General features: G+C 41.6%; 1 protein-coding gene and 1 long non-coding RNA gene across 3 annotated transcripts in view; both read left to right on the forward strand.

Moving 5' to 3' along the window:
- mgat4b (alpha-1,3-mannosyl-glycoprotein 4-beta-N-acetylglucosaminyltransferase B) overlaps nucleotides 1–27,144 on the forward strand; it is a 143,374-nt gene that overhangs the window by 59,101 nt on the left and 57,129 nt on the right. For both annotated transcript variants that reach the window (XM_030396379.1, XM_030396380.1), the window contains 5 exons: nucleotides 8,455–8,634; nucleotides 8,797–8,940; nucleotides 10,907–11,040; nucleotides 17,041–17,087; nucleotides 18,549–18,662. In XM_030396379.1, the coding sequence (XP_030252239.1) occupies nucleotides 8,455–8,634; nucleotides 8,797–8,940; nucleotides 10,907–11,040; nucleotides 17,041–17,087; nucleotides 18,549–18,662 (619 nt within the window). The remainder of the gene's footprint in view (nucleotides 1–8,454; nucleotides 8,635–8,796; nucleotides 8,941–10,906; nucleotides 11,041–17,040; nucleotides 17,088–18,548; nucleotides 18,663–27,144) is intronic.
- Nucleotides 19,157–22,397, forward strand: LOC115568794 (uncharacterized). The gene is made up of 2 exons (XR_003981439.1): nucleotides 19,157–19,824; nucleotides 19,933–22,397. It is a non-coding gene; the product is annotated as an uncharacterized LOC115568794 (long non-coding RNA).

The raw sequence follows: 27,144 nt of genomic DNA on the forward strand, positions 1-27,144 counted from the left end.
TAGAAAGTGCCAGACCATTCTGTCCATGAAGCTCAGCCATGTGAGAATGATCCCACCCACCCACCCACACCCTCACCCACACCCACACACACACACACAGTGTTAGTATGCGACTGCTGTCGGTTCAACAGATGATAATATGGAGATTGGAAAATTGATGTAATCAATGTCAGAGCTGAACTGCAGCCGATATATTAATTCACACATTTAAAATCAAACCCAGCTGACTCTTAGAAATCACATAAACACAAAACATCTTCAGCTGGCGGCGTTTTTCCTCCGAAATCGCTGCAAGAAAGAGCGCCATTGTGCATCTAGTTTGTGTAATTATCATGTACACCATATACGAAATGTACAAAGATGTAGCTTCGTCTCGCTCTTCGTACACCATCTTTCTCGAATGCTGATGCAGTTTGTTGTTGCTGGTGACGTAAAGAGGTCAGCCGGAGGTGGCTTTGTTGCCACTAGTTGAAATGGGTACAGCGCCACCTATCGTACCGGGGTATGACATGCCAATAATCCACCAATTTCTTCTCAATTTTTTCTCCGGCATGTGTACTCGGATAATTGCAGTTGTCTGATTGAGTAGCATAGTCGAACTATGGCTGTAATCTGACTAAGCTGTGCATGTAAATGTACTGAGTGATTGTGTGTCTGTGTATTGTCTTGTTGTCATTCAGTACAGTGAGATGGCAAAGTTTGTTTCAAACTCCTGAAGCCACTAAGTTACAGACATGTGGTGCAGAGACAAAAACACTTTTAAACCTGGCACAGGGTCTTTACACATTTCATTGGACTGAATGGCTCAAATTCTGACAGTGAAATGAGTCATTTCTCAGAGGTTGTGAGGCCAAATTAAACGAATCCACCATTTTACAGATACTTTTTTCCCAGTTAAGCAGGAAAACGATCTTTTTGGACTGAAGTGCATCGCCTGACGACATCATTACACTGTTTGGCCACTATGAAAACTGGCTTCAAAGCCTGGCACTCTTCATGGAGGCTTGGAAACAGCGGTGACTAGAGGACAGCAGACACACTGCCTCAAATTCAGACACGCCAAACTGTGGTCCATCACGATGTAACTGTGGACATTATCATAAGGGCATCGCCCAGCACTTTTATTTACAGTACGTAACGGGCCTTCAGCCCTTGAGCAAGTCACCGAACCCCCCCGTGTGTGCTCCCCGGGCGCAGACATAGCAGCCCACTGCTCCCAGCTTGTGTGTGTATGTATGTGTATACTTAGAATGTGCAGCTAGTGATGGGTTAAATGCAGAGGACAAATTTCAGGTGTGTTTCATGTCTGACAAATAAAGAATCGTCTTCTTCTTCTTATTCAACCTGCTTCACTTCATCTTCAATCTCAACGGTCTGCGTCAGAATCAATCAATCAATATGATACTAATAATTACTGACAGTGACAGGTTTTAGAGATCATTCAGGAGCATCAGGACTCATTCAGACCTCCTGCTTCCTGTCGAGTGAAAAACCAGTAGACCATTAACTGTGACTCATTCTGGAGTAATATGTGTGTGTGTGTGTGTGTGTGTGTGTGTGTGTCTGTGTCTGTGTATGCTGGGTAATCTCATTACCTGGGTGGTCTCCACCCTATGATTGGTGGCTATTATATTATCAGGCTAACACACACACACACACACACACACACACACACACACACACACACACACACACACACTACATGATGACTCAACCTGACCGCCCTCTCAACTCTGCTTTGTATGTCATAAATGTGTGTGTGTGTGTGTGTGTGTGTGTGTTTGTTGTGGTATTACAGTGCAGGATTACAGCGTATTAGTACTGTTTATCCGTCGACACTCAGCTATTGATCTGAGCCGCGCTGTGTGTGTGTAGCCTATATGCCTGTGTGTGTGTGCACGTGTGTGTGTGTGTTTGTACTGTGTATGTGTGTGTTCACGTGTGTGTGTTTGGTGTCTTCTCTTGGCAGCCTGGTGACCTCAACCAGACCCCAAACAAATCCTTAACTTACCCGTCATTGGTGTTATTGTCTTTATTAATTATGGATTATTGGAATAGGCTGAATGTACACACACACAGACACACACACACACGCACACACACACACACACACACACACACACACACAGGACATCAGTGGCTGTGGGGGTCAAACATGAATATGTGAGGATGTAATTCTGTAGAGAGCTGAGCCTCAAACACAATGAGTGTTTTCACAGTGTCTCTCTCTCTCTCTCTCTCTCTCTCTCTCTCTCTCTCTTTCTCTCTCTCACTCTCTCTCTATCTCACACACACACACACACACACACACACACACTGTTTACTGTGTGTCAGCCTGGTTGTGAAAGCATCGTAAATCCAATTTTTTTTGCTTTTCCTGTTTTAACTTGAAAGAAAAACATCTTAAGTCAGTGTGATGCAGTTTGAAGTCCTGCAAGCGCCCCCTACAGGCTGCCTTGTCACATTACAGCCACAACATTACCAGCAGAGCCAGGTTTGATCGTCATTATCTCTGATGTCAATGAAGAAACATCCATAAATCCATTCAGAAATCAGAGAAAACAAGTCACTCCTTATCACTGCAGAACTTCCCTGAGAATCTTCATGTTTCTAGTTTTCTTCAGTATCAAAATGATCCATTGATGGCTGTCTGCACATACACCACAAACAGGAGCTGCTAACAGCTAATACTGCATTAGCTGTATAATTACTGACAGTGACAGGTTGTGCTATTGTCTGAGGTCGGCATACATACAGTCTATCTGTCTATTAAATTCAAGCGTTTGATCAAGAAATGTCAAAATCCAAAAGAAAGTGCTAACAACTAATTTTGCTCACATCTCACAGCAGTACTCTGAGACAATCTGCCTGAAATAGGGATTGCTTAAGCTGGTGGTGAGGAGACTCGCCTAGCTTCTAACTGCCTGAATCCGAACAGCTACCTGCTTCCTCTGGTTTGGCACCTGATATGAATAGCCCTTGAGTCAGATACGGCCACCAGCCACGCCCGTTATGGCAGCTCTCCTCTAAATGATCAGTGCACTTGGTATGGTGCTAGGTTGGATTTTAAGGGCTTTAGTTAAACCCTAAGGGACTGTTTCAATTTGGTAGGCTAGAGTAACCTTTAAGAACCTTTAAGATATTATGCACACTTAACACCTGACTTTTACTTCCAATCAAAGAGACATAAAATCAATGTCCACAACTTTAACTTTAACTATATTATGTAGGTTTTATTGCATAGATTTTAGCAAGGGCAAAGCATACAGCGCAATACTTGTTTCAATTACTATCAATCATTATCAAAAATCCTTATTGATAAATCATAATACTGTAATTAACAAATTAACCTAAAAGCTGAGGCCTGGTCAGAAATACTTACATTTAGGTGAGATGGAGAGGGTCAGGTCTTTCCATGGCTTGCCTTTCCCTTCCTGCTGAAAGTCCAAGTCCTTGAGGCAAATCCACCCCGGCTGAGGTCTCGTAACTTCCTCAAAGTCCAAACTTCACGCCAGCAGAGTGAATAAAAGTACTCCAATATCCAAATTGTAATCCACAGCATGTTGACAAAAATGGTTAATCTGTTGTGCTCGTAATTCCTTGGTCTGTTTCTGCTGAAGATTTCTTGAAGTCCTTTCTGTGATGTTTAGGCTGCTCACATTCTCCGTCTCAGGTGTTTCTTCAAGGCTTGAGCGAGTGGACGAACCAACTTCAGTCCGTGCTCCTCAGGTTATATACACTCTTGCTTCGGACACTGGCTTGGTTTTGTGTCCTTATTAGGACATGTTTTCAGCATCTCTCCATACACTGGCTGATAACCCCTTGATTAAGATTTCATAACGCTTCTCTCTTGCTGCAGACAGTGGCATGGTTTTATGTCCTGATCAGGACATTTTCCCACCATCTCTCCATTCAATGACTAATAGTCTCTTAATGACCGCTAACAATTTCATAATGATCTAACACGCCTCAGTCACGGTCTGTGCCCGTGCCCAAAGCGTGATCATTGACACTTTATTTTGGCCTCTTGTTGACCTGATCAGTTCTTTAACATTTTCTCATGACCTCAGCTCAACAACGTTTCTTTACTGATTTTCATTAGATCTCTAAACTTCAATACATCATGGTTACACCTTACACCTCCTTTAACTTTGCAAAGTTAATAATTAATGAAAAATGATCATCAGAGACAGAATGACAGACAGAGCCTTGAGTGTAACACTTCCTCTTTTTCACAGACACACCGTGTCGCCATTACCTCTTCACTTCCTATTTCAACACACCTTTAATGTAATGGTTTAACACTTTCCAATGAATTCATGGCAAACACAATGCAGCAGGCAAAGTTTTGATATATTTCAGACTCATTTCAGGACTAAGTATAATGTCCCTGTGTATGAATCTCAACTTTTCTGACACTGTCTGTGTGTGTGTGTACATACTGGTATTTATATTAGACAGGAGTAAATGTATCTCAACTATTTTGACACCAGTAGTTGTTGATATGTCTCAATCTGGACCAGAATTATTAGACAGACGGATGGACAGATGTCAGCCTTCTTAGGCTTCATTCAGATTGATACAAATGCAGATTTTCACCTCGAGATTCTTGCAGATTTGACTGTCAGACTGTTTGTTCAGTCTGGTGTTGATTCAATAACTGCACAGACGTTTGCTGTAACAGACTTGACTCGTCACAAAAGTTATAAGGAACTGACACAAAAGCCTCTTTGTGCCAGTCTGTGCCACCCGTCTGCTCACGTCTGCACATTAACTTAATATCCGTCACACTGCCTCTGAAATCTGCCTCATATTCAGTCATCCTCTGTTTCTGGAGGGATTTAACCAGCTGTTGGTGAAGGTCTACACATGTCTGTCCTCATTCAGTAGTGTGTTGTTTTTTTTTGTGAGTCCAGATGTTTCCAGCTGCTCACGATAATGATTCATTGATCAAAAAATTGACAGGTTACCAGTGTTGGGGAGACTTAAACTACATGTAGTTGAACTACATAGCTTAAGTACAATTTGCTGTAACTTGCTGGTAGTAGTAGTTGGTAACTACATTCATATTATGTGCTGCGTTAAGTAGTTCAACTACTTTTTGGGTCATTTTTTGTAGTTTAACCACTCAATTTACAAGCTACAATTTTGGCCAATTGCATGAAATATTTTATATATATATATATATATATATATATATATATATATATATATATATATATATATATTTATACCTATATAATATACATTTTATTTTTTATTTTTTGAATAAAGGCATGAAACATGTCATGACATGCTAAGCCAACGCTGCCTCTGATTGGCTTGCCCTGGCAGCACTCAAATGCTTCACAGAGTGGGTGCCTTCCTTGGTCTTTGTGCCAAGGAAGGCAGTGCTCATATGGCACAAGCACATCATGGACAACCTGTCGTGATTCTGCCCTGGCATCTAGTTCTAGTGCCAAAGTGTTCGTGCCTCTGAAGTTCCTGTGATGTTGACCAAAAATGTCAGCTTTTGTTCTTTAAAAAATAAAAGTTGAGTTGAGAGGTATATTTCTTCTGGCATCTGAATATTTTGTAGGCTATTATATTTTGTTTCATATACACCACATGTTGATTTATTTAACGCTGAGTATAATGAGTATAAGTAGATGCTAAAGCTACTTTTTTTAGCAGTAGTTTTACAAACCACATTTCTCCAGGTGGTAGAAATGTAGTTTGTTCAAAATACTGCCAGACTGAACTACATGTAGTTGTACAAGCTTCGCTTGCAAAGTAGTTTCCCCAACAAGGTTCCTCTGAATCAAACAGTGGGTGCTTCATTCTTTGATACAGCAGAGATGATTGTTTCTCACTGACTCTGACTCTTAAACCCAAACTCAGGTTACCTGCTGATATCACAGACACAGCCAGGCTAGCTGTTTCCCCCTGCCTCCGATCTTTATGCTAAGCTAAGCTAAGTCACTGTATTTCTGCATCATGTTGTCTGTACGGATTTTAAAGCACTTTGTGTGACTGTTGAGCTTCCTTCAGTCTGCAGAAACAGACTCACTGTTAACAGGCTGAGTGCTGCAGGAAGGAGATTATTTCATCAGAGCAGATAAATAACTGGGCAGGAGCATCATTAAAAACTCATCAGCAGTGTGCATGTGTGTGTGTGTGTGTGTGTGTGAGTGTGTGCGCGCACTTAAGTTATCATCCAAACAGATGTGACTATTGTGCTCCATTAATGAGACTTATGGGGAATAATCACAGCAAAATGAGAGTGTTTTTACTTTCCATCTATTAAAGTTCAGCTCAGAGAAAGAAACACAGAACATACTAACAGTATATTCAAGGAAAACACAAGGCACTGGTCAGATTACCATGGATATTCAGAGGATGAATCCTCTTCATTCAGTGTGAACACACATCTGAGTGAGCACCTGTGAACAGATGTCACTGCCTGCTCTACATGCAAATAAACATCACCAGGAAAAACAGACACAAAGACAGGAAGAGGTTCATGTAGAACATTTGCTGAATTTACAAGATGGAACAAATAATGCAGAATTAGTCAGAGACAGAGATTCACAGAGTTTATAAAGTGTCTCCAACTCAACAACTCTCTAAACTGACACATTTGTCTGGGGACTGTCCTTGGGGACAAAGAATTAGCCTATATTGCTACTGTTTTTATTGTCTTTGTAAAATGTGACATGTTTTGATCAGTAAAATGACGTGTCTGTCATAAACTGAGTGTAAATCAACAATCTTCTCAATCTTCTTTCAAAGGGAGTCTGATGACTTTCTTTACAGGTGACAGCGACACCTCACTGTATTCTCAAAATATATCATGTTTCCATGTTGTTTCATGGGGATGTCAATTGAGAGGGCAGTCCTCTGACTTGGCCCTGGACACACATTTTATCAAGTTGCCATAGCAACCACTGCAACCTGCACTGATGACGTCCATGTCAGGATGCATTAACATTTATACTATAAAAAAATATGTCATGCCAGACCAGACATTTGGTTTGAGGGATGGGATCAGCATACAGCTCGGTGGTGGTTCACCAGTATTCACACCAGGCTGTATTCAGAGCTGTCCACTGTTCTATCACCTGGGATACATATCAACACCAGGTAGAAAACAGGGTCCAGTACTCCTCCCTCAGTGCCACCATCAGGTTTACATTTATTTTCTTTAACAGCATTCAATTTAATGAATTCTCTCTAATGAAACTGAACTGAACTAAAATGTGAAGCTTCTGAAGTGGAAAAAAAAACAAAATCTCAATTAGTGCTGCTTTTGGTATTCGTCCAATGTCAGAGACATTCTTGAAAATCTAACAAAGATTGATCATAAAGCCTCAGTTTGGATGCAGAATGTGTTGCTATTTGCAGCATGAGATTATTTCCTGTATTTACTGGAGCACCTGAGAGACTGTAATGTATTTAAAGTGAGCATCGTTTGTAAAACATGAAAGTGTGCCGTCAGTGTTCACGGACATCAAATACTGTACATTCTCAAATAAACACCCACATTACTCAAACATTGGCTGCATAATAAAAGCTTTTTATTTTATAATGATGATTTGTAATTAATCATTTATGTCAACATGATTCAACGTAAGAAAAACCTTCCAAGGATGACAAAGAGTTTGTGCTTTGAGCCACTGGAGGTTTTTGAATCTGAAACATCTGTTAATCAGAGGAAGTATTGAATCTGTTGGAAATGGAATTATTCCTCTGCCAATAAACTTTGAGCTGAATTAAAACAACAAATTGCAACAAATAATATGATCAGATCAGAAAACTTTGAGATTCGATGATACTATAAAATGAAATAAAACAAAATAGGAGCATAAAAACAGTTAAACTGAACATTTTGAAACCTGTTTCTCTATCTCAGTCCGATCGGTTCATGTTGTCATCTGTTATTTCACAAACCACATCAGCTATGCGCAGCCTGATACAGCATCCTGATATTAAAGTCAGTCAGTGTGTGACAGGGATTACTGCAGATTTGCCTTCACATAGCATCTACTCAGAGGATGATGGAGGGATGATGGACCATGTTTGCGGCAGCAGATGACGGATTATGCTTTATAGTTTCATGTTTTTACTCAGATTATGTCTTTTTTTTCTCCACCTGTTGATGATGACAGGCTGGTTCAGTCCTACATTTACTCTGTCTGACGAGTGATCTCATGATGCTGCCATACAGTCCTGAGGAGGACAACAGCATTAACATCCATCTTCTGTTCCTATGTAACGATCAGAATATCTTTAGTTTCCTAAAATAAAAACAGCTTCGGGACATAAAAAACACGTCCTGTGATGACTCATGTTCAGGAACATTTTCCATTTTCCAATTGAAATAACATGTTGGAGTTTGTCGCCTGTTTTTAAGGTGCTGAAAACCTTTAATAACCTCTCCCCCTCCTTCTCTCCTCCTCCTCTTCCTCTCTGCAGGAGATGTGGTGGACATCTACCAGAGAGAGTTCCTGGCATTGAGGGAGCGCCTCCACTCGGCTGAGCAGGAGAACCTGCGGCGCTCCAAAGAGCTCAATCTGGTCCTGGAGGAGATCAAGAGGGCCATCGCTGAGAAACAGGCGCTGAGAGACATCAACCGTACCTGGAGCAGCCTCTCCGGTCAGTGAGGAGATTATTGTCATGTGTTTGACCAGAAAGTCTTGTTCAGTTGAACCTAGTCCAGTGTGGTATCATCTGGTTTTAAATAAAGTAACCTTGTCTCACCTGGTCTAATGAGCCTGGTCTAACCTGGTCCTGCCTGATCTTGTTTTATGGTTTCAGAGGAGACAAGGCTGAAGTTGTGGAATGTGAGCAGCAGTAAAAACGTCCTGCAGCTTCCTTCCATCTTCCATCATCTTCCTCACCTGCTGAACAGAGAGGACAGCCTGCTGCCCGCAGTGCACGTGGGGCAGGGACGCACCGGAGGTGAAACACCACCCAGCCGTCTCTGTGATAACAAACACAAACACAATTCACATGAACTTATGTATTCGGGGCATTAAAGGCAGAAAGAAAATAAGAAAACGTCATTAAATCACACACACCTCTGCTCTGGCCTGGGGAACCTGCAGAATAATCAGCCCAGTCACAGTGTACCTTCCCTGTGGAAGCTCACTGAGGCCCCCTGATACTCTCCACACTGCCTGGAGAATGAAACAGCTACAACCAACCAGGCTGGACCAAGGTCACTGTGTGTGTGTGTGTGTGTGTGTGTGTGTGTGTGTGTGTGTGTGTGTGTGTACTTGTTGTGTGTGTGTGTGTGTGTGTGTGTGTGCGCGTGTGTGTGTGCGCGTGTGTCACGTCGAATTTAGTTGTAAAGCATTTTTTCTGCTTAGTAAACCGTTTCCTGACAAGTGTGCAAGGACCAGAGAACAAACACATCAGAAAATCTAAGATATTACTGTGTGCGTGTGTGTGTGTGCAGTCAAATGTATTTATGATGCACTTTGAGTAAAGCAGGTTAGTCAGGTGGAGGACAGAGAGATAAAACACATAAGAAGAAACGCTGAAAGCAATGAATGTGTTTTTTTTATCTGTGTGTGTGTGTGTGTGTGTGTGTGTGTGTGTGTGTGTGTGTGTGCGTGTGCGTGTGTGTGTGCATATGTGTGAGAGACTAAATGTCGGTTCAGTCTGGTTTGGTTTATAAAATCAGGATTTTTCATAGATTGTTGATAAAAACATCAAAATAATATGTTAGCTGATGAGATGATGCCAAGGAGGGCTTTTATTGTGAAAGCTCTTACAGCAAGGAAGTGCTGAGTTTAATTACTGTGAGCTTGATATCAAAAATATGAACAGTAAAAAAGGAACCTGAAGGAAAGTTCAACGATCTCATAGCACGTCAACTAACCTCCGGCTCTGATTATTTGCTGGAAAACCTGCCCAATCCTATTATTTAGGATTAACCATGGGCTCCGTGTAGTTGCTGGGAGTCCCTCCTATTCCCAGACCTCCTGGACGACCCTCTGGCTCCATCTTCATGTATTTACTGGGATTATTCTACAGCTGCAGGTCCTTGTGAACTGCTGTGAACTTTAAACCCCCCTCTGCTCCCTGAACAACCTCCTGGCTCTGTGTGTTGACATTTGACATTTTGATGCTGGCTGTTTTAACTTGCTGGGAGAATTTCACATCCCCCGATCCCCTCAGCTTTTCAGTGGCTCTGTCTAATTTCTGGATAACCTGCAAATACAACCTGTTACATTTCAAAAGATATATTTTGTCTAAATGACAACAAACCTGAAAATGAAAATCACCTACTTCCCTTCAGATCATTAAAGATGTCACATCATTGTTCAAAACAATATAATAACAATCTCGTTCATGTTATTACAAAATGCAAACTGTAAAACAAAACGCTATTAATCTTGTTATAACCTGAAACATTTCATGTTTTAATGTAAAACTATGAAAATAACAAGAAACGTTTCTTTTTATGAGATGAAATATTTCTCAGTATAAAACATTGTTTTAATGTTATTATGAAATACATACGCTTCAGGGTACAACATAAATATTTCTATACGTACATTCTGTTTATCTCGTTAAGAAACTAATTATCTTAAATTGTGTTAATTAAAGTTTCACATTATTATATATCTTATTGTATTGCATCACAAAATGTTTTTCATTGTAACTTGATGATAATATATGAAACTGTCTTTCCTGTTTCCTGTTACACTGTGAACATAACACTGATGTGTTTCTTTTTCTGGCGTGACGTCATGCCGCCATACAAAACCAGCTCAGTGTGTCCCTCAGGCTGCTGTGACCTTTGACCTCTTCATCAGTGGTTATCACTCTCTGAACTTCCTCCTCTGTCTGCTGCCTCCACCGCCTCTCAGCTGAAGGAAAACTCCACCTAAAGTCTGTTTCCTGTGTGTGGTTTCAGTCTCCATAGTGATGGGGGTTCCCAGTGTGAAGAGGGAGGTCCACTCCTACCTGACCGACACCCTCAGCTCTCTGATGTCAGAGCTCAGCGCCGCCGAGAAGGAGGACTGTGTCATCGTCGTCCTCATAGCAGAGGTCAGTGTATGTGTCAATGTGTGTGTGTGTGTGTGTGAGTGTGTGTGTGGATAATTGGCCGTCAACGTGAGTGCTTATTGATGCGTATGCTTTCTCGCATGCTTTCTGAAGGTCAGTGGTTTAGCTAATGAGCCCCAACACACACACACACACACACACACACACACAGTGATAATGGTTAGCTTCAGTGCTAACGCTAAACTCTTACAGCTGCAGGGAAGTGAAATGAGGATGACGTGTGTGTTCTCTGAAACATTTAAAGCTGTGAAATTACATTAGTGAGAGGTGTGTGCACGATATAAGTTACATTACAACAGGACATGTGTGTGAGTGAGAGTGAGAGTGTGTGTGTGTGTGTGCGTGTGTGTGTGTGTGTGTGTGTCTGCAGTAACAGTGACGGAGGTCACAGCAAGCTGTGTCTGTGCTGCAGCTTTGATGCAATCGATTAATCTTTATTTTTTAACTTTCTTAGTGACTTCAAATCAAATCTCCAAAACCAACAACATGTTGGTCCATCCGTCAGTATTGTCTGACTGTGGCTCTCAATTCCAAGCCCACTGGCTCCCACTGAAGATCTTTAAAAACTCCTTACAAATAGTTTATTGTATTTTTTTATCAAATGAACAGGAGATTGTGAATTTAAGTTTTGATAACAAAACTAAATATAGATTGCCAGACATAGCTTAAGACTGTTTAAAGGGGCCATTTGTAAGATATTGACATAGATGAAAGAATTTGAGTTTAAAACCTTAGCATGTCAACCAGCTCGCTGCCTGTCTCCTAGAGTCCTCCTGGAGTTTCTCTCTCTGACTGAACTGAGAGGAGTTAATCACCTCGCTAACTTCATTCAGACTGAGGTTTGTTTCTGAGAAAAAGGTTAGAATTCAGATTTTAAACTCAGAATTGTGACATTGAAGTCACTGGACTGAATCAAACTCACCAGAACAGTGTCGGTTCAGTCCAAATAAATCCTTAGTTCAGAGAGTAAGTAAGATGTAAGGGGCTCATTCATGGCCCACGGTGACCTCTCCCCGTTGTCTGAGGTCTCGATCGTGACAAACTAAAGGGCCACCAGCTCCACAGCTAGCTGAGCTTCTTGCTAACAGCAGCTAGTTGCCACAGCTAGCAGGTGCAGTGAGCAGCTGTTAGAGGTAATGCTGCCCCCGAGAGTTTTGGAGCTACATAGCTCAAATTGGATCTTTAAATACAATGTGGTAAAGATGATAGTGGACTGATAAGTTCACTTGATCAGAGTTTTAGTTATCCTCCAGCAACGCGGAGACATTATCCTGCAGATGTCTGGACTCAGGCTGCAGCTGATTTCAGACCTGTTCATGTGAAATAAAGAGCATGTTGTAGGTCTGCAGGGGGATCAGTCGGGTTGTGTTGCACCGCTGAGTCACATCACATGTTCTCCTACTCTCTCAGTACAACATCCTTCAGTCATGTAAAATTCATGTTACACATCTCTCCACTTTAAAACCCTTAAGTGCTTCAGCAAAACAAAACCTGCTGAGACCCATTGTGATGAGTTTATTCCTCAGGATCTCTGGAACCTGAACATCAGAGTAAAAGATGAGCCGAGCTCCGTTTTAACTTTGGTTCAGTCTAAATCCATCAGCCAGGAAATTGCAAACTGCGTCTGTGAGATAAAACAAAAGCCCTGAGGGGAGTTTAAACGTCAGGCTGCAGGAAAATGAAAACAGGAGGAAGAAGATATCAGAATGACGAATGGAGACACAAATGAAAACAAACCGAAAACAAGGAGGGAAACAAAAAAAAAGGCTGTGGGAGAAGAGGAAATGAAAAGTGTAAAATCACTAAAACAGAGCCGGAATTTAGCGACAGAAAAATGTCTCTGGTTCAGGTCAACACTTAAACTGTGGTTGATTCACCAAATGGACCAAACCATGAGGGAGGAAGGCCTGGTACGGTGGCCTTGAGAGCTCAACAAACCGCAACATCTCCACTAATCTGACAGCACATGAAGACATTTTCTTGATTAGTATTTTGTCTCTTTGTATATTCTGAAGCTGCAGCGGTTTTGAGCTCTCTGTCCAGGAGGATGAAATCAGGATCGGTTTTAAATCCTGTCAAATCTCTGTCCAAGCTCTTTAAGATGAGCCCGTATGGCTCTGTTGCCTCTCGACTGGAGCAATCGCATCACTTGCGGTGAAGTTTGGTCTGGCTGGAAGACGCCTTGGCCAGCGATTGTCTCAAAGTCTGCTGCACTTAAAGCATCTCATCCTTCAAGGGACAGCTCAGCCGGACACAATCCAGTCATTATCTCCAGGCTCAAGTCAGGTAAAGTTTTTGCTGCCCTGGTCTTCATACTTTAAATTGCCTCATCTCATTTGTGGCAAATCCGACCTGTTGGCCGGCGTTAAGAATAATAAATAAAACCAATAGAAATGAATTTTCTGTTGTAGGTCATATCGAGGCATCGGTATCAAATTGAGAGTTTCAAAATCCGTTAAAATCTGCTTGTACTATGTGTGAGAAGAAGTAGAAAGTTAAAATCCTGCATTAAAAATAAATTGTACTTTCATTCCAGTACCAGTTGCTGTCCAAATAATGTTTTTTTTATCTTCACAAGATCATATTTATCAGGATTTGACAATCCCATTATATACATCATTTGTTTTGTCAAAGTTTGGCTTCACCACATCCAGACAGAGTCGCCTCATTGGTCCCAACAGCTCTCTCTCAGTCACGTTCAGTTGGAGCTCATGTGCTGCTGAATCTCAGTTGGACTCAAACTGAACTGAAACTCCGTCAGCTCAACTCCAGCTGACCGCCTCTCTGTGAGAAACTGATCCACAACAGTATCTGCAGCTTGTTTCAGGCTCACACGGCAGCCTCTGGCTCATTCAGACGCTTTAAACACAGCAAAGAAATCTCTCTTTTCTTCTTTAGGCTGTTGAAATGGTCAAACTCAAAAAGTGTCTCTGTCAGAAACTGGAGAGGCTCAAAAAGAGAAGAACTCTGAGTAAATATTGACAGTAAGAAGTGAGAAGCAGTCTACACTCCATCTGCTCCTCATTAACACTGAGCTTTGTGGTAAGCTCCACCCAGCTGGCACCTCCAGGACGCCAAAACAAACTGCACACTCTCTGCAGGGCCCAACGGCCGCGGCTCCGCTCAGCTGATGGAAACATGTGTGACCTCCCAGCGACCTTTCAGAGCCAGATGATTGGGTCCCAGGGGGAGTCCAACTGGGCCCTGATTGGCCAAACGGGAGGCTAAACTGTGATGACATCGATTGCTCAAGTTGTTGTTGGTGTTTGAGGGGGAAAAATATTCAGTGTTGTCATTCCGAGGATTCCTGCAGAGCCTCGTGTTTGTGACAGAGACACACTGACAGACAAAGTGAGATTAAACTTCTCATTTACTTCAATCCAAAATAAGGACAGTCTAATCCAGGAGGGAGGCAGGTGAAGCGAAAGGTCTGGCTGCACCGATCCTCATCCTGCATTAATGGCTTGTTTAAAACCAATCTCAGCTGGCTTGGGGTTAGTTAAATCTAGGAGTTGTTCTGAACCAGATACCATTATTGAGGTTAAAACGCTGGAAACTGTATTGGGAAATACACAAGTCTGTGCACCAATCAGACATCACAACATTTATTCATTAGAAACAGAACTCTGCTGCCTCCAGCAGCATCCCGTGCAGATTTTCCTTTAACTCACTGGACCAGATCAACTGATGCACATAGCTCAGGAAGCAGGAAGGAATACTGGTTTTCATACATGTCCTGCTAATTCCACACAAAAGAAAAAGTAACAGCTGCTAGCTTTTCTCCGGACCATTAGTGACCATGTAAGTGTAAGCAGCCATTTTCAGCGTGCAGGTTGTCAGTTTGGAGTACACGTTGTAAGAGCTGCTGGCCCGTTAGGTTCAAACTGTTAGTGGCTGCCATTTTTAAAATGTAGGTCGCTCGCTTGAAGAGTGTTGTTTCCTGTAGAGATGGGGCGAGTCAAACACACAACACTTTTCATGGGGCAGAGAATCAGATCCAATGAAAAGGAGAATTCATGAACATTTTTTAACTCTTTCTATATGTGACCTGTGTGTTTCTAGAGTTTTTGTATCGTGAAATAAACCACTTGACATTTCTGCTTTTTGTCGGTCGGTGAAGGGTTGGTCTTTTGGATAATTGTGCAAATTTTTTCACATTTTTTTTTAGATATCTCTCTATCTCTATAAAAGCAAGGAATCTCTGTCTGTCTGTCTTTGTGTGTGTGCCTCAAATATCTCTGTGGATCAGGATCAGACTGACCTGAGAGTTTCAACATGGCTGCTGCGTGGTTCAAGGGTGTGCAATGTTGCATTTGTTTGGACTGCAATGATACCGTGACTAAATTATTTCAGAAATGCTTTACCAATTCAGCGAGCATTGTCCACTGGAGCCACCACAGTCACGTGCGCACCAGAGCCAATCACTGCACACCGTAGCCACGTGCGCATCAGAGCCAATCACTGCAGAGCCCACCACAACCCCCCACCTTAAGAAACAAGTAGATTTATACCTGCAGCGGCGCAAACTGGACCGGGATTTTGCCGGTGGTTCAGTCCCGTTCTGTTCGTTGCATCTAAACTGACTGTTGTGTATTAATGACCCTAAAAGAGTCCAGACCGAGTCTGTTCGGATCTGGAGACGCGCGGACAACAAAGTGGAATCGGAATCTGTGGATGTTCTGTGGATGTTCACCCGTGTAGCTAGCCCACCTACACGGCCCGAGTCGACAGACCGGACGCACTGGCACGTCCAAAACCGGACTTAGGGTAAATAATATCTGCCACACTTTTTCGCGAACATTGCCGTCACGTTTGCTTTGTGTCTGGTGCAGGAAGAAACGGTAAAAATGGGCTTTTGTCACGAAAGTGTCCAAGCAGCAAGTTTGGTTGTTGAGGAACAGGAAGATGTGGGAGGGACGTAGGCAGATGAATGACAGGCAACGACGGTCGGTGTAGAGACAGCGATATTCAGAGTTGAGAGATTTGAGACATTTAGCGTGTTTGGAGTGTATAGTTAGTGTGTTATGTAGTGTTTGGTGAAGTGGTTCGAATCCGGCTGGAGGTCCTTTGCTGCATGTCACATCCCCCTCTCTCTCCCGTATTTCCTATCTGTTTATTGCTTAATAAAGGTGTCTATGCCAGAAAAATTCTAAAAAAAAAAATAAGATAAAAAATAGTTACATATAACTTTGTACATTTTTCAAATGTATGCACATATTTAGCAAACAATTTATATTTGCATTATAAGTAATAAAAAATGGTTTGTTAAACATATTTGTGGTTTTCACAGTAAAAAAATCTAACTTTTTCTACTCTAAAAAATAACTGTACAGTCACACATGTGAGGTTGTGCTGAAAATAATGACACTAAGTAAATAGTTTTTAAGGTGAAATATAATGGCAAAATCAAAAAAAGTCAAAAACGGCCAATAATACTTTCACAACAAACCTAAATATCCCTGACGTCCCACCTTCAAACACAGCCTCATTTGGCCATCCATGAAAAAGCTACTTAACCTCCCACTTTTCTATAGGAATACATTTTTCTTACGGGCACTGCACTAGTATCATTAATGTAAAAATAAATTTTTTCTACTTAAATATTTATTTTATTTGATCTGATCTGAGATACATTGTATTGAAATTTGGCAAATGCCACACAAATCAGTGAAAACAGTGTAAGCTAGCTCGTTAGTTAGCAACCAAGACATCAGCACACAAAGAAAGTTCTTATCACCCTCAGTTTACAGCGTGCTTCTGAAGAATCAAAAGATTCAGATTGGTTGTCATCGATCTGGAGAAAGTTTGGACATCTGTGTTTTTATTTCTGATTATTTTATTTTGAAGCTGTGTGTCACATGACCTGCAGTACCAGGTGTGTCCACTACACAGAACTAACTTCCTGTTCCTGTGGGGGCAGGGTTAGGACTTCTGATGATGTCATAGTATAACCTGACACCCTGATTGTGTGTTTGTTTTCAGGCTGACCAGCAGTACGCCAGCAGTGTAGCAGACAACCTGAAGCGCCTGTAAGTCCACCTGCATGATGGGATGCCATCTCTATGGCAACAGATGCTAGAGGGGAATCTTCACACTCCGTGTGTTTGTGTGCGTGCGTGTGTGTGTGTTGTGTTTGATCTCAGTTCGCACACGTCAGCCTTTGATCACCGCTGTGTGTGAACAGCTGTGTGTGTGTGTGTGTGTGTGTTTGTGTGTGTCTGTGTGTGTGCGTGTCATTGTTCACAGCATGTAATCAAAGTGCAGCGTGTTAGTGCATGATTCATTTATCTCACACACACACACACACACACACACACACACACACACACACACAGGAGGAACTGTGTCAGCAGCAGGAACCTTTTTGTAAAAACGTTTTTACACTCAGAGATCAAGTGTGATTTTTTTTCCCCTGCCTGGTCTTTTTCTTTCCTTCATGCTCCGTCTGTGTCAGTCTTTTCCCTTTCCTCCCACACCTCCTTCATTTCTACCCTTCATTATCATTTCATTCAAACCTCTGCCTCCTGACTACATCCCTCTTCCTCTACATCCTCCTCTCCTTTCCTCCTTCTCTTATGTTTGTATCCTTCTCTCCTATCTCCTCGCTGTTGTACTGTTGGAGCAGCTGCAGGTGGAGACAGTCAGAACTACTTGATATACAGTTAGTAAGTTTAGTCCAGGGGTCCCCAACCTCAGGGGGGGCCCCTCCAGAGGGTCACCAGATACATCTGAGGGGTCGTCACATGATTCATGGGACAAAGAGAAAAACTAAAGTTCTGTAACACAACGTCTGTTTTCTGTTCTTTTAATGTTCAAAGATGTGATTTATGTAAAATATAAATCTGTAAAGTAACAGAAAGTGTCAGATAAATTAAGTGCAGTTAAAAAATACAATACTTCCCTCGAAGTTGTTGAGGTAGAAAGTACGATATTATGGAACACTCAAGTAAGGTACCTCCAAACTGTACTTTGTATTAATCTGAAAGTCACCCATATGAATAGTACTCAAGTAAAAGTCTTGAATGTACTTAAGTATCAGAAGTACCAGTGAAAGTCACTGATCCATATATTTGAATGTATGTATATACTGTGTTTCTGTGGTGATTTTCTTAAAATGATGGATGATAAAATCAATTCATTTGTGAAATAATCTACTTTGTTTCTGATGCAGCATGTAATCTGTAAAGTAACTAGTAACTGAAGTTCTCTAATACATCCAGAATGTAGTGGAGTGGAAGTATGAAGTAGCAGAAAATGGAAATGCTTGAGTAAAGCAGGTCAAAATGAAACTGAAGAAAGTACTTGAGTAAATTTAGTTACACTCTATTACTGCTGTGTGTCCTGACTCAGTCTCAGTCAGCTTTATTGACATAACAGGTGAAGACAGTTATATATATGTTATAAAGTATGTAACAAAGCAATAATGAGAATGTAACAATAAGTGAAGTGTAAAGTAAACTAACATGTTTGTTTGTTTGTTTGTTTGTCAGTTTTCCAGCAGAGATCCAGTCGGGTCTGTTGGAGGTCGTCTCGCCGTCCGTCCACTTCTACCCCGACTTCTCTCGACTCCGAGAGTCCTTCGGAGACCCAAAGGAGAGAGTCAGGTCAGTGTGTGTGAGTGTGTGTGTGTGTGTGTGTGTGAGTGCGTGCATGCTTGTGTGCATGTGTGTGTGTGCATGTGGCTTCAGTACAGGAAACTTCTCTTTCACTATGAGTGTCTATTTAAATACCAGCAGGTCAGTAAACAGGAGGTTTATCAGGTTTATCTTGATGAAGTTGTGTAAAAGGTTCTGTGTCTGATGACAACACTTTCTGGAGTCCGTCCGTGTTGTTTGTTGTTGGTGGAAACTCGTCATCAGTGGGACAGATGATCAGATTAGATTACATTACAAATAATCTATTTGTAAAGTAGGATGGTACCCAGTAGAGTGCATACCTCCGCCAAGGTCCAACAGTCCAACAGTCTCCGCCAAGGTCCAACAGTCCAACAGTCTGCGTGTTTACTGCAGTTTATCATAATTAAAACAAACACACACACACACACACACCACACTGTGTGTGTGTGTGTGTGTGTGTGTGCGTGTGTGTGTGTGTGTGCATGTGTGTGTGTTTGATTTATCAGCTCCAGTAATCAGTGAAAGTTGCGTAATTTTGAGGGTGTGTGTGTCTGTCTGTCTCTTTCTCTCTCTCTCTCTCACTCTCTGTGTATGTGTGCGTGTGTGTGTGTTTAACAGCTCCCCAGGCTTCTGTCAGCCTGTCATGGCTAATTCATGAGGCTCTGAACCACACTGAGCGAGCTAACTAGACACACACACACACATACCCACACACACTTAAATTGGCCCTCCTCTGCATCCTAAAAGGAAACACACACACACACACACTTTCGTTAGGAGTCAGTGTGTAGCTCGAGGTGACATCATTTTAGTTAATAAACTGTTGCTCCACCCCTTTTTGGTCTTGTTACCGTGGTAACACAGGAGCGAGGGGGTGGAGGTGGATTTAGAGGGAGAATTTAGAGGGAAGGAAGGATTGAATGAAGGAGGAGGAGAGAAGGAAGAATGGAGAAAGGAAGGGAACAAGATGGAGGATGGAGGGGAGGAAGGATGGAGGTCTTGACACATCAGGATTTAGAAAAAAAACATGAGCAGAGGATCCAAAAAAATAAATCCATGTAGAGTTCAACTTTGGTGAACTTTGACCGGTGAATTAGCGCTGCTGATTGAGAGGAGAGAACAAAGAGAGAAACAGTCCAAACTGTTGGAGGTGGAGTAGATTATCAACGTCAATGTTACAAAAACCTCTTTTAGATATAATGTGTAGACTTTTTTTGTTGATCTTGCTACACTAAAATGCTTTATTTCCCCCTTTCAGCGACTTGCTAATGAACAAAATGTCAGGAGAGAGAAGAGTAGAAGAAGAGCCTGAGTGACCACCTGTAATATGATGTCACTTCCTGCTCTATAGGAAACAAACCCGTCCATCACTGGGACAAACAGACTCCATGTTTCTACACAAAGACAGAAAGAAGTTCATGTAGAACATTTGCTGAATTTATAATAAGGAACAAAAAATGAAGAATAAGTCAGAGACAGAGTTTCACAGAGTTTATAAAGTGTCTCTAACTCAACAACTCACTAAACTGACACATTTGTTAAGGAAGCCTGGTGATGGAAACACAGCTGTCAGTTGAGATTTTCATTCCTCTGTTCTGGTTTCACTTCAGGCTGCTTCAGAGGGAATTTGGAGTTTGTGTCTTTATATATCCAATCACAGCCCCTGAAAAATTCACTTACTGTTAGACGTAAACACCTTCCCTCCAGTGAGGGATCGTACCTGACCACCAGACGTGAAGCTTTGTTAGCTAGCAGTGTGGCAGTGAAGGTTTCTTTTTTAATTACTGATTTAAGCCTGATTCTCAAAATTTGGAATTAAGCTTTATCTTTTTCTTTTCTTAATCTCTTACTGATTTCTATCTTTTTTTACATAAACACATAAACATAAATACATAAACAGCTCCAAGCTCTTCTTTATAACAGGCTAATTGGTTTAAAAGTGAAAACACAAACCCTCCTTTATCTAGAAGCCATTTTTATGATTTGATATCTTCCCTTAAGTTGCATCAAATGTGGTGTTTATTCACAGCGAGCGTCGTTGGTCAGGGCAAAATATTAGGCTAAAATATCAACTGAAACAACGAAACCTTTAATGTGAATTTTGTCTCACGGCTCCAGGCTTCGTTAGATAAATTCTCCCTTTCGAGAAATTTTTAAAAGATGCATGAGCTTCATTAGAGCATCTACATCTTTAAAAAATAAAGACTTCTCTTCACCTCCTCCTCCTCTTCCTCTCTCTCAGTCTGTCTGGTTACGGCTGAGTTATATCCATCCTCCTCTGGAGAAACAGTAAGAATCAGTTTCAGACTTTTCTCTGAGTCTTCCTGCAGACAGTCTGGGGGGATGAGAGCAGGTTTAAAGACGTCTGTGTCAGGACTCAGTGCTTCATAATGTATGAAGGAGGACTGAACAGGTAGAGAGATCGTCTGATCTCAGAGGAGGAAGAGGAGGAAGAGGATGGATGACAGACAGAGGATTTTGAGGATGAATGGACAGATTTCTCTTCATCACGTTCCAGCTTTTTGGAGACAGAAATCTTCTGCTTCTTCGTTAAGTTAAACCTTTGGCTCAGAAAGAGTTCACAAGAACTTCTTTTCATCAAACTGAGTTGTTTAGAAATAAACAGAAAAGCAATGACTGCCTGGAAGGAAGGAAGGAAGGAAGGAAATCAATCCAACATCACTTTCTGAAATGTCAAGTATTGATGATTGGAGCTGAAATATGTCAAACTTGTTTCGTCCTGAAACAAATAACTCAGGGACCAGAATACAGACAGATGTCAGCAGTGAATTGTCCTTTTTAACACTGTTTGTATGCAATCTGAGGCGTCTCGCTGTCTGAGGGGAGCCATTAAAGTAAAGACAGTAAAATGAGATGAGAGTCATGACCTTGCATGTTAAATCAGGTTGTTCAGCTCAGTCTCAGTATTTCAGTGTACAAGATGTTGGACATGTATGTTTCTGAAAAGCTCGAACAAGTCTAAACTTCAGATGTTGTCATGCTGCAACTTTTCTTTAGGTTCAGTTTTCTCTCATGACAACTGTGTGTTCATTGTGTGGTGAGGTTTAGGGTGAGAAAATATCATGCTTTGGCCAAAAATATCTGGTTCACCACACACATCCTTGTCAAAAATGACCAGTTTAGTTGCTGCAAACATGTCTGGAAAATGTCCCATGTCTCATCAAAAATGTACCAGTTTGTACTGTACGTCCCAACTTCTCTGCAGAAACATCCAGTTTCATTGCTGCAAATTCCTGTGGAAATATCTTGACTGAAAATATCCTTACATTTCTGGTTTTGTGCCACCAAATAGTGAGAATTTATCCTGACATCTCCTTAAAAATGTCAGTTTTCTTCAACTCAAAACACAGCTGGAAGATGTCAGAGCATTTAGGTAAACACACCTGGTTTTGGCACCACAAACACGTCTGAAAATTTCCCGACATGGAGCACACCACTCCACTGCAAAATGTTCCAATGTCGTCAAAAATATCTTACCACAAACACAACTGGAGTTTAGACACAAAAACCACTCGGTTAGGGTTCTGAAAAGATCATGTCTTGTCTCGGGCCCGGTTCTAGGCATGGGTGCAGGGGGACGGTGCCCCCCAAATGCTTTGACTTCCCCAACAAACTGACCCCGCTTCATTCTGAAAAACAAGAGAAAAAAAAAAAAAAAGTATATTCAAATATATTACGTTGTAATTTATTCCCATAAATGCTGCTCAGAGTAATCACAGTCCACGGCTCTTCTGCCAACAGAGCCAGGTTTCTCTCTCTCTTGCACCGTGCATACAGTCAGTAGCAGCTTCTCTCAGTTAGCATCATATTAGATACCACGGCCACTCCAGATAGTTTGTGCCACAGGCTTGTTAGTTGTTAGCATGCCCGCTAGCAACTGCGAGTAGTAGCATAGTCCCATCGGCAGCTGCTGTGGCGTTTGTCTCTGTCCAGCTCCGTGGCATGGGAAGCCTCACAAGCGCAGGCTATGTACCGGTTGTAAAGCGGGTTTCAACTTTCAACCCTTGCTAGCCCCGCTGTTAGTCCTGTTGGCCTGAGAGCCTCCCCCACCCCGCCGACAGGATTAAACAACACACGTTACTGATAGGGGACTCCATTACCTGTAAATTCAGGTTAGCACCGCCGGCCACTGTTTACTTCCTGGGGCCAGAGCCTCCGACAGCAGCTAATCTGAGGGTGCTGGCACCAGGCAGGGAGAAACAGGGAACCCAGGCAGGCACACGACTTTCAGAAGCGCGAGAAAGTGGCGCACAATAATATAACATCAATCAATCTGTCAGGATTTATTTTTATAGCTCTGTTTACAAAATTCCATTGTCACAGATTACTTCACAGATTATAAAAGAAACCTACATGTTGCCCCATCACCAAATTCCCCTCCTCCTTTCACATATACCACCATCCACACACCGGTAGGCTTTCTGAACATGAGAGCTGTACCACCATGAGCCGCACTGCAGGAAAACTCAAAACACAAAAAACTTTGTAAAAAAATCTGTTGTAAAATAGTTATTGTTTATACTCCAAACTTCAAAACTTGAAACATTAGCAAATGCTGGAAGATGATAATGCAAATAATAATATTTAGGGTTAGAATCCATTTAGATAACTAACTAAAACTGGGCATTGATAAAGTTGTCCTCCTACAAAAAAAAAAATCAAAAAAACATCATCCCTATGGCACTCAACACAGTAGCAGTTGGTCACCAATCAGCATTTCTTACTGCCCACCAATCAAGGCAGTCTAGAACCGAGCCTGTCTTGTCTTAAAATACCTGGTTCTGTCTCCACAAACATGGCTGGAAAATGTCACAACATCTCATTAATAGACCCAGTTCAGCACCATAAACACGCCAACTTCCCCAAATCTCACTCAAATATCTGTTTGTGTCGCTTTGAACAGGGCTGGAGATGTCTCAATGTCTTGGTTCCACTGGTTTCCTGCTCACAAATGTTGAAACCCAGTCTCATACAGTGGTCTCTGGCTTGCTGATTGAAACATGAACTGTGGTGACTCTGACTTTAATTTCAAAGACTGAAGGCTGACACTTGAAGTTATTGATAGGCCAGAGTCAGAGGCTGAACTTAAGAGTCTCTGTGTTCATGCTTAGCAGAGATAAGTGCCATATAATCTAAAAGACACTGGGGCTTGTTGTGTTTGAGTTCGGGTGGAGAATCAGCTGACTCTCACTGGTGTGTTAAATGTGGTTGATGGCTGAAGGCTGAGATGGAGAGTGTGAGACGAGGCTGCTTGTTGTGAGATTTACTGTCCTCCTATATAAAGCTCCTTTTTTTTTGTTTTTAACCTCAGCGGAGATATAAAAAGGCCATCGACTCCCTGTAGTAAGAAAACACTTTAAACTGTGGATAAACCGCTGTGTGAGGAGATGAGCTGGGTCGGTGGGGGGTATTTATGGTACAATAAAGACAAATAGAGGACAGAGGGGTGGAGGTGGAGGTGGAGGGGGCTTCTTGTCTGCAGGCTGAAGGATTTAGACGCCATGTGTTCATCACATGCTACGTAAAGTTGCACAGAGATATTTTTGATGCGATGTTGGTCTGTTTTCAGGGTGGGACTCTGAGCCGGAAGAGCTTCAGTCACATTAGACACATCAGACCATGAAGTCTATAAACAGCACAGAGGCTGCTGCTCGCTAAACTCCCCGTCACACTCGGCTTTCTTCACTTTCACATTCAAACTGAAGTCATAAACAAAGCTTTGAAGGTCACAGTTAATTAAACCTTTTACTAGGATCCTTTATAGTGTTTGTATCAGCTGCCACATGAGGAGAAATCCTCTTCTGATAAGTTTTTATTATATCAGTCAGAGTCGTTTCTTGTTTTCTGTCGTTCAGCAAGGTATTTAATCCAGGACACATTTAAAAGATGTTACAGATCATCAGTTCTGTTTTGTGTCGCTCGTCGTCTTGTAATCTTAATTTCATTACTGATAATTGGAGAAGATAAAAAGTATTTTTCTACAACATCTATCTATAAATACGAGTAACCTCTGTCTGTCTGTCTGTGTGTGTGTATGTGTGTGTTCCTCAAATATCTCTGCGGATCAGGATCAGACTGACCTGAGAGTTTCAACATGGCTGCTGCGTGGTTCAGTGGTGTGATATTTCGCATTTGTTCGGACTGCAATGATACCGTTAATAAATTATTTCATAAATGCTTTACAAATTCCACGAGCATTGTCCACCGGAGCCACCACAGTCACGTGTGCACCAGAGCCAATCACTGCACACCGTGGCCACGCGCGCACCAGAGCCAATCACTGCAGAGCCCACCGCGACCCCCCACCTTAAGAAACAAGCAGATTTATACCTGCAGCGGCACAAGCTGGACCAGGATTTTGGTGGTGGTTCGGTCCCGTTCTGTTCTGTTCTGTGCATCTAAACTGACTGTTGTGGATTAATGAGACTAAAAGAGTCCGGACCGAGTCTGTTCGGGTCTGAGAAGATCTGGAGACGCGCGGACAACAAAGTGGAATCGGAATCTGTGGATGTTCGTGTGTAGCTAGCCGCTAGCTAGCAGCTAGCCGCTAGCCGCTAGCTACACGGCCCACCTCCCGAGGCTGCGGACCGGAAGCATCGGCACGTCCAAAACCGGACCTAGGGTAAATAATGTCCGCCACGCTTTTTCGTGAACATCGCCGTCACGTTTGCTTTGTTTCTGGTGCAGGAAGAAACGGTAAAAACGGGCTTTTGTCACGAAAGTGTCCAAGCAGCAAGTTTGGTTGTTGAGGAACAGGAAGTTGTGGGAGGGACCTAGGCGGATGATTGACATGCAACGACGGTCGGTGTGTGTGAGAGTTGAGAGATTTGTGACATTTAGCGTGTTTGGAGTGTGTAGTTAGTGTGTTATGTAGTGTTTGGTGTAGTGTGTTTAGTGAGTAGTGGAGTCGTTTTTTTGTTTAATGAGGAGAAGCTGAATGTGGAGCAGGCAGTGCAGCTCTTCATTCAGCTGGAAGGAGCACAGGCAGACCTGAGCATTGCCTGCATTTAAATGTAAATAGTTACATATAACTTTGTAAATTTTTTAGATGTATGCACACATTTAGATAAACAACAATTTATATTTGCATTATAAGTAAAAAAGAAAAAAAAAAAATTGGATTGTTAAACATATTTGTTGTTAAAAAAATCTAACTTTTTCTACTCGGATTTCATGTTTTTTTTTGTGATTTTAGGTCCATTGTGTTAATAAAGTATGTCAAAATTAAAAAAATAACTGTACAGTCACACATGTGAGGTTGTGCTGAAAATAATGACACCAAGTAAATAGCTTTTAAGATGAAATACTATGGCAAAATCAAAAATAGTCAAAAACAGCCAATTATACCCTGGAAAGTCAGATTTCACAACAAACCTAAATATCCCTGACGTCCCACCTTCAAACACAGCCTCATTTGGCCATCCATGAAAAATCTCCTTAACCTCCCACTTTTTTATAGGAATACACTTTTCTTACAGGCACTGCACTAGTCTATTACAAATACTTGATGGTGTCCAGCTGAAACAGAAACACAAAAGACGTGTTTCAGTGCCTGAGCTCAAATGTTTCTACACATTACAACTTTATTACTGTCATGTTTTCAAGTAAGTTATCAGATTGTTTACTTCATTGAAATAACTAATCAACAATCTTAAAATGTAAGTAAAAGTTGTATATATGAATTGTATTCAAGTGAAAGTATCAGCAGTATTTTCAGCTTCATGTAGTGAAACTGTTTTCTCTGAATGCTGTCGTCTTCCTGTTCATGCTGAAGTACTGTACTTTTTTTCGCGTATAATGCTTCTTGATATTCTACTTAATACGTTTCAGAGGCAAATATTGAACTTTTTTCTCCACTTCAGTTATATGACAGCTTTAGTAACTCACAGATTCAGGCCAACAATAATAAAAAATGAAATTAGCAAATACAAGACCATTTATTATTAGAGATTAATATAAAACTTTATTCAGTCGGAGGAGAAATTCTCAAACGAGCCAGCTGTACATTACGTCATTAAAATGAGCTCCATGTTGAGCAACTAAGGTGATGAATGAATCAATAATTATAATCCAATAATATAGTTTATTAGTATTTCTGTTGCAAATACTTTTATTTTTACTCTTATCTGTGGTACTGAAGTATAAAATCTAATAGTAGAATATTTAAAAATATAACACACTGCTGATGTTGAGCTCTGTGTGTGTGTGTGTGTGTGTGTGTGTGTGTGTGTGTGTGTGTGTGTGTGTGTGTGTGTGAGAGTGTGTGTGCGTGCGTGTGTGTGGTTACTGAACCTTGTCTATACACACACTGATTCAATTCAAGGCTGATTGCTCGGTGCTGTTTCTGAGACCGACATGAACGTATGGACTGAGACGAGCTGTGTGGATCCAGCTGATAGTGGATCCGATGGATCATTGTTTCCTCTGACGGTGGTGGAACTGATGTTGT

Source organism: Sparus aurata, chromosome 18 (genome assembly GCF_900880675.1).
Source record: "Sparus aurata chromosome 18, fSpaAur1.1, whole genome shotgun sequence".
Taxonomy (NCBI): Eukaryota; Metazoa; Chordata; class Actinopteri; order Spariformes; family Sparidae; genus Sparus; species Sparus aurata.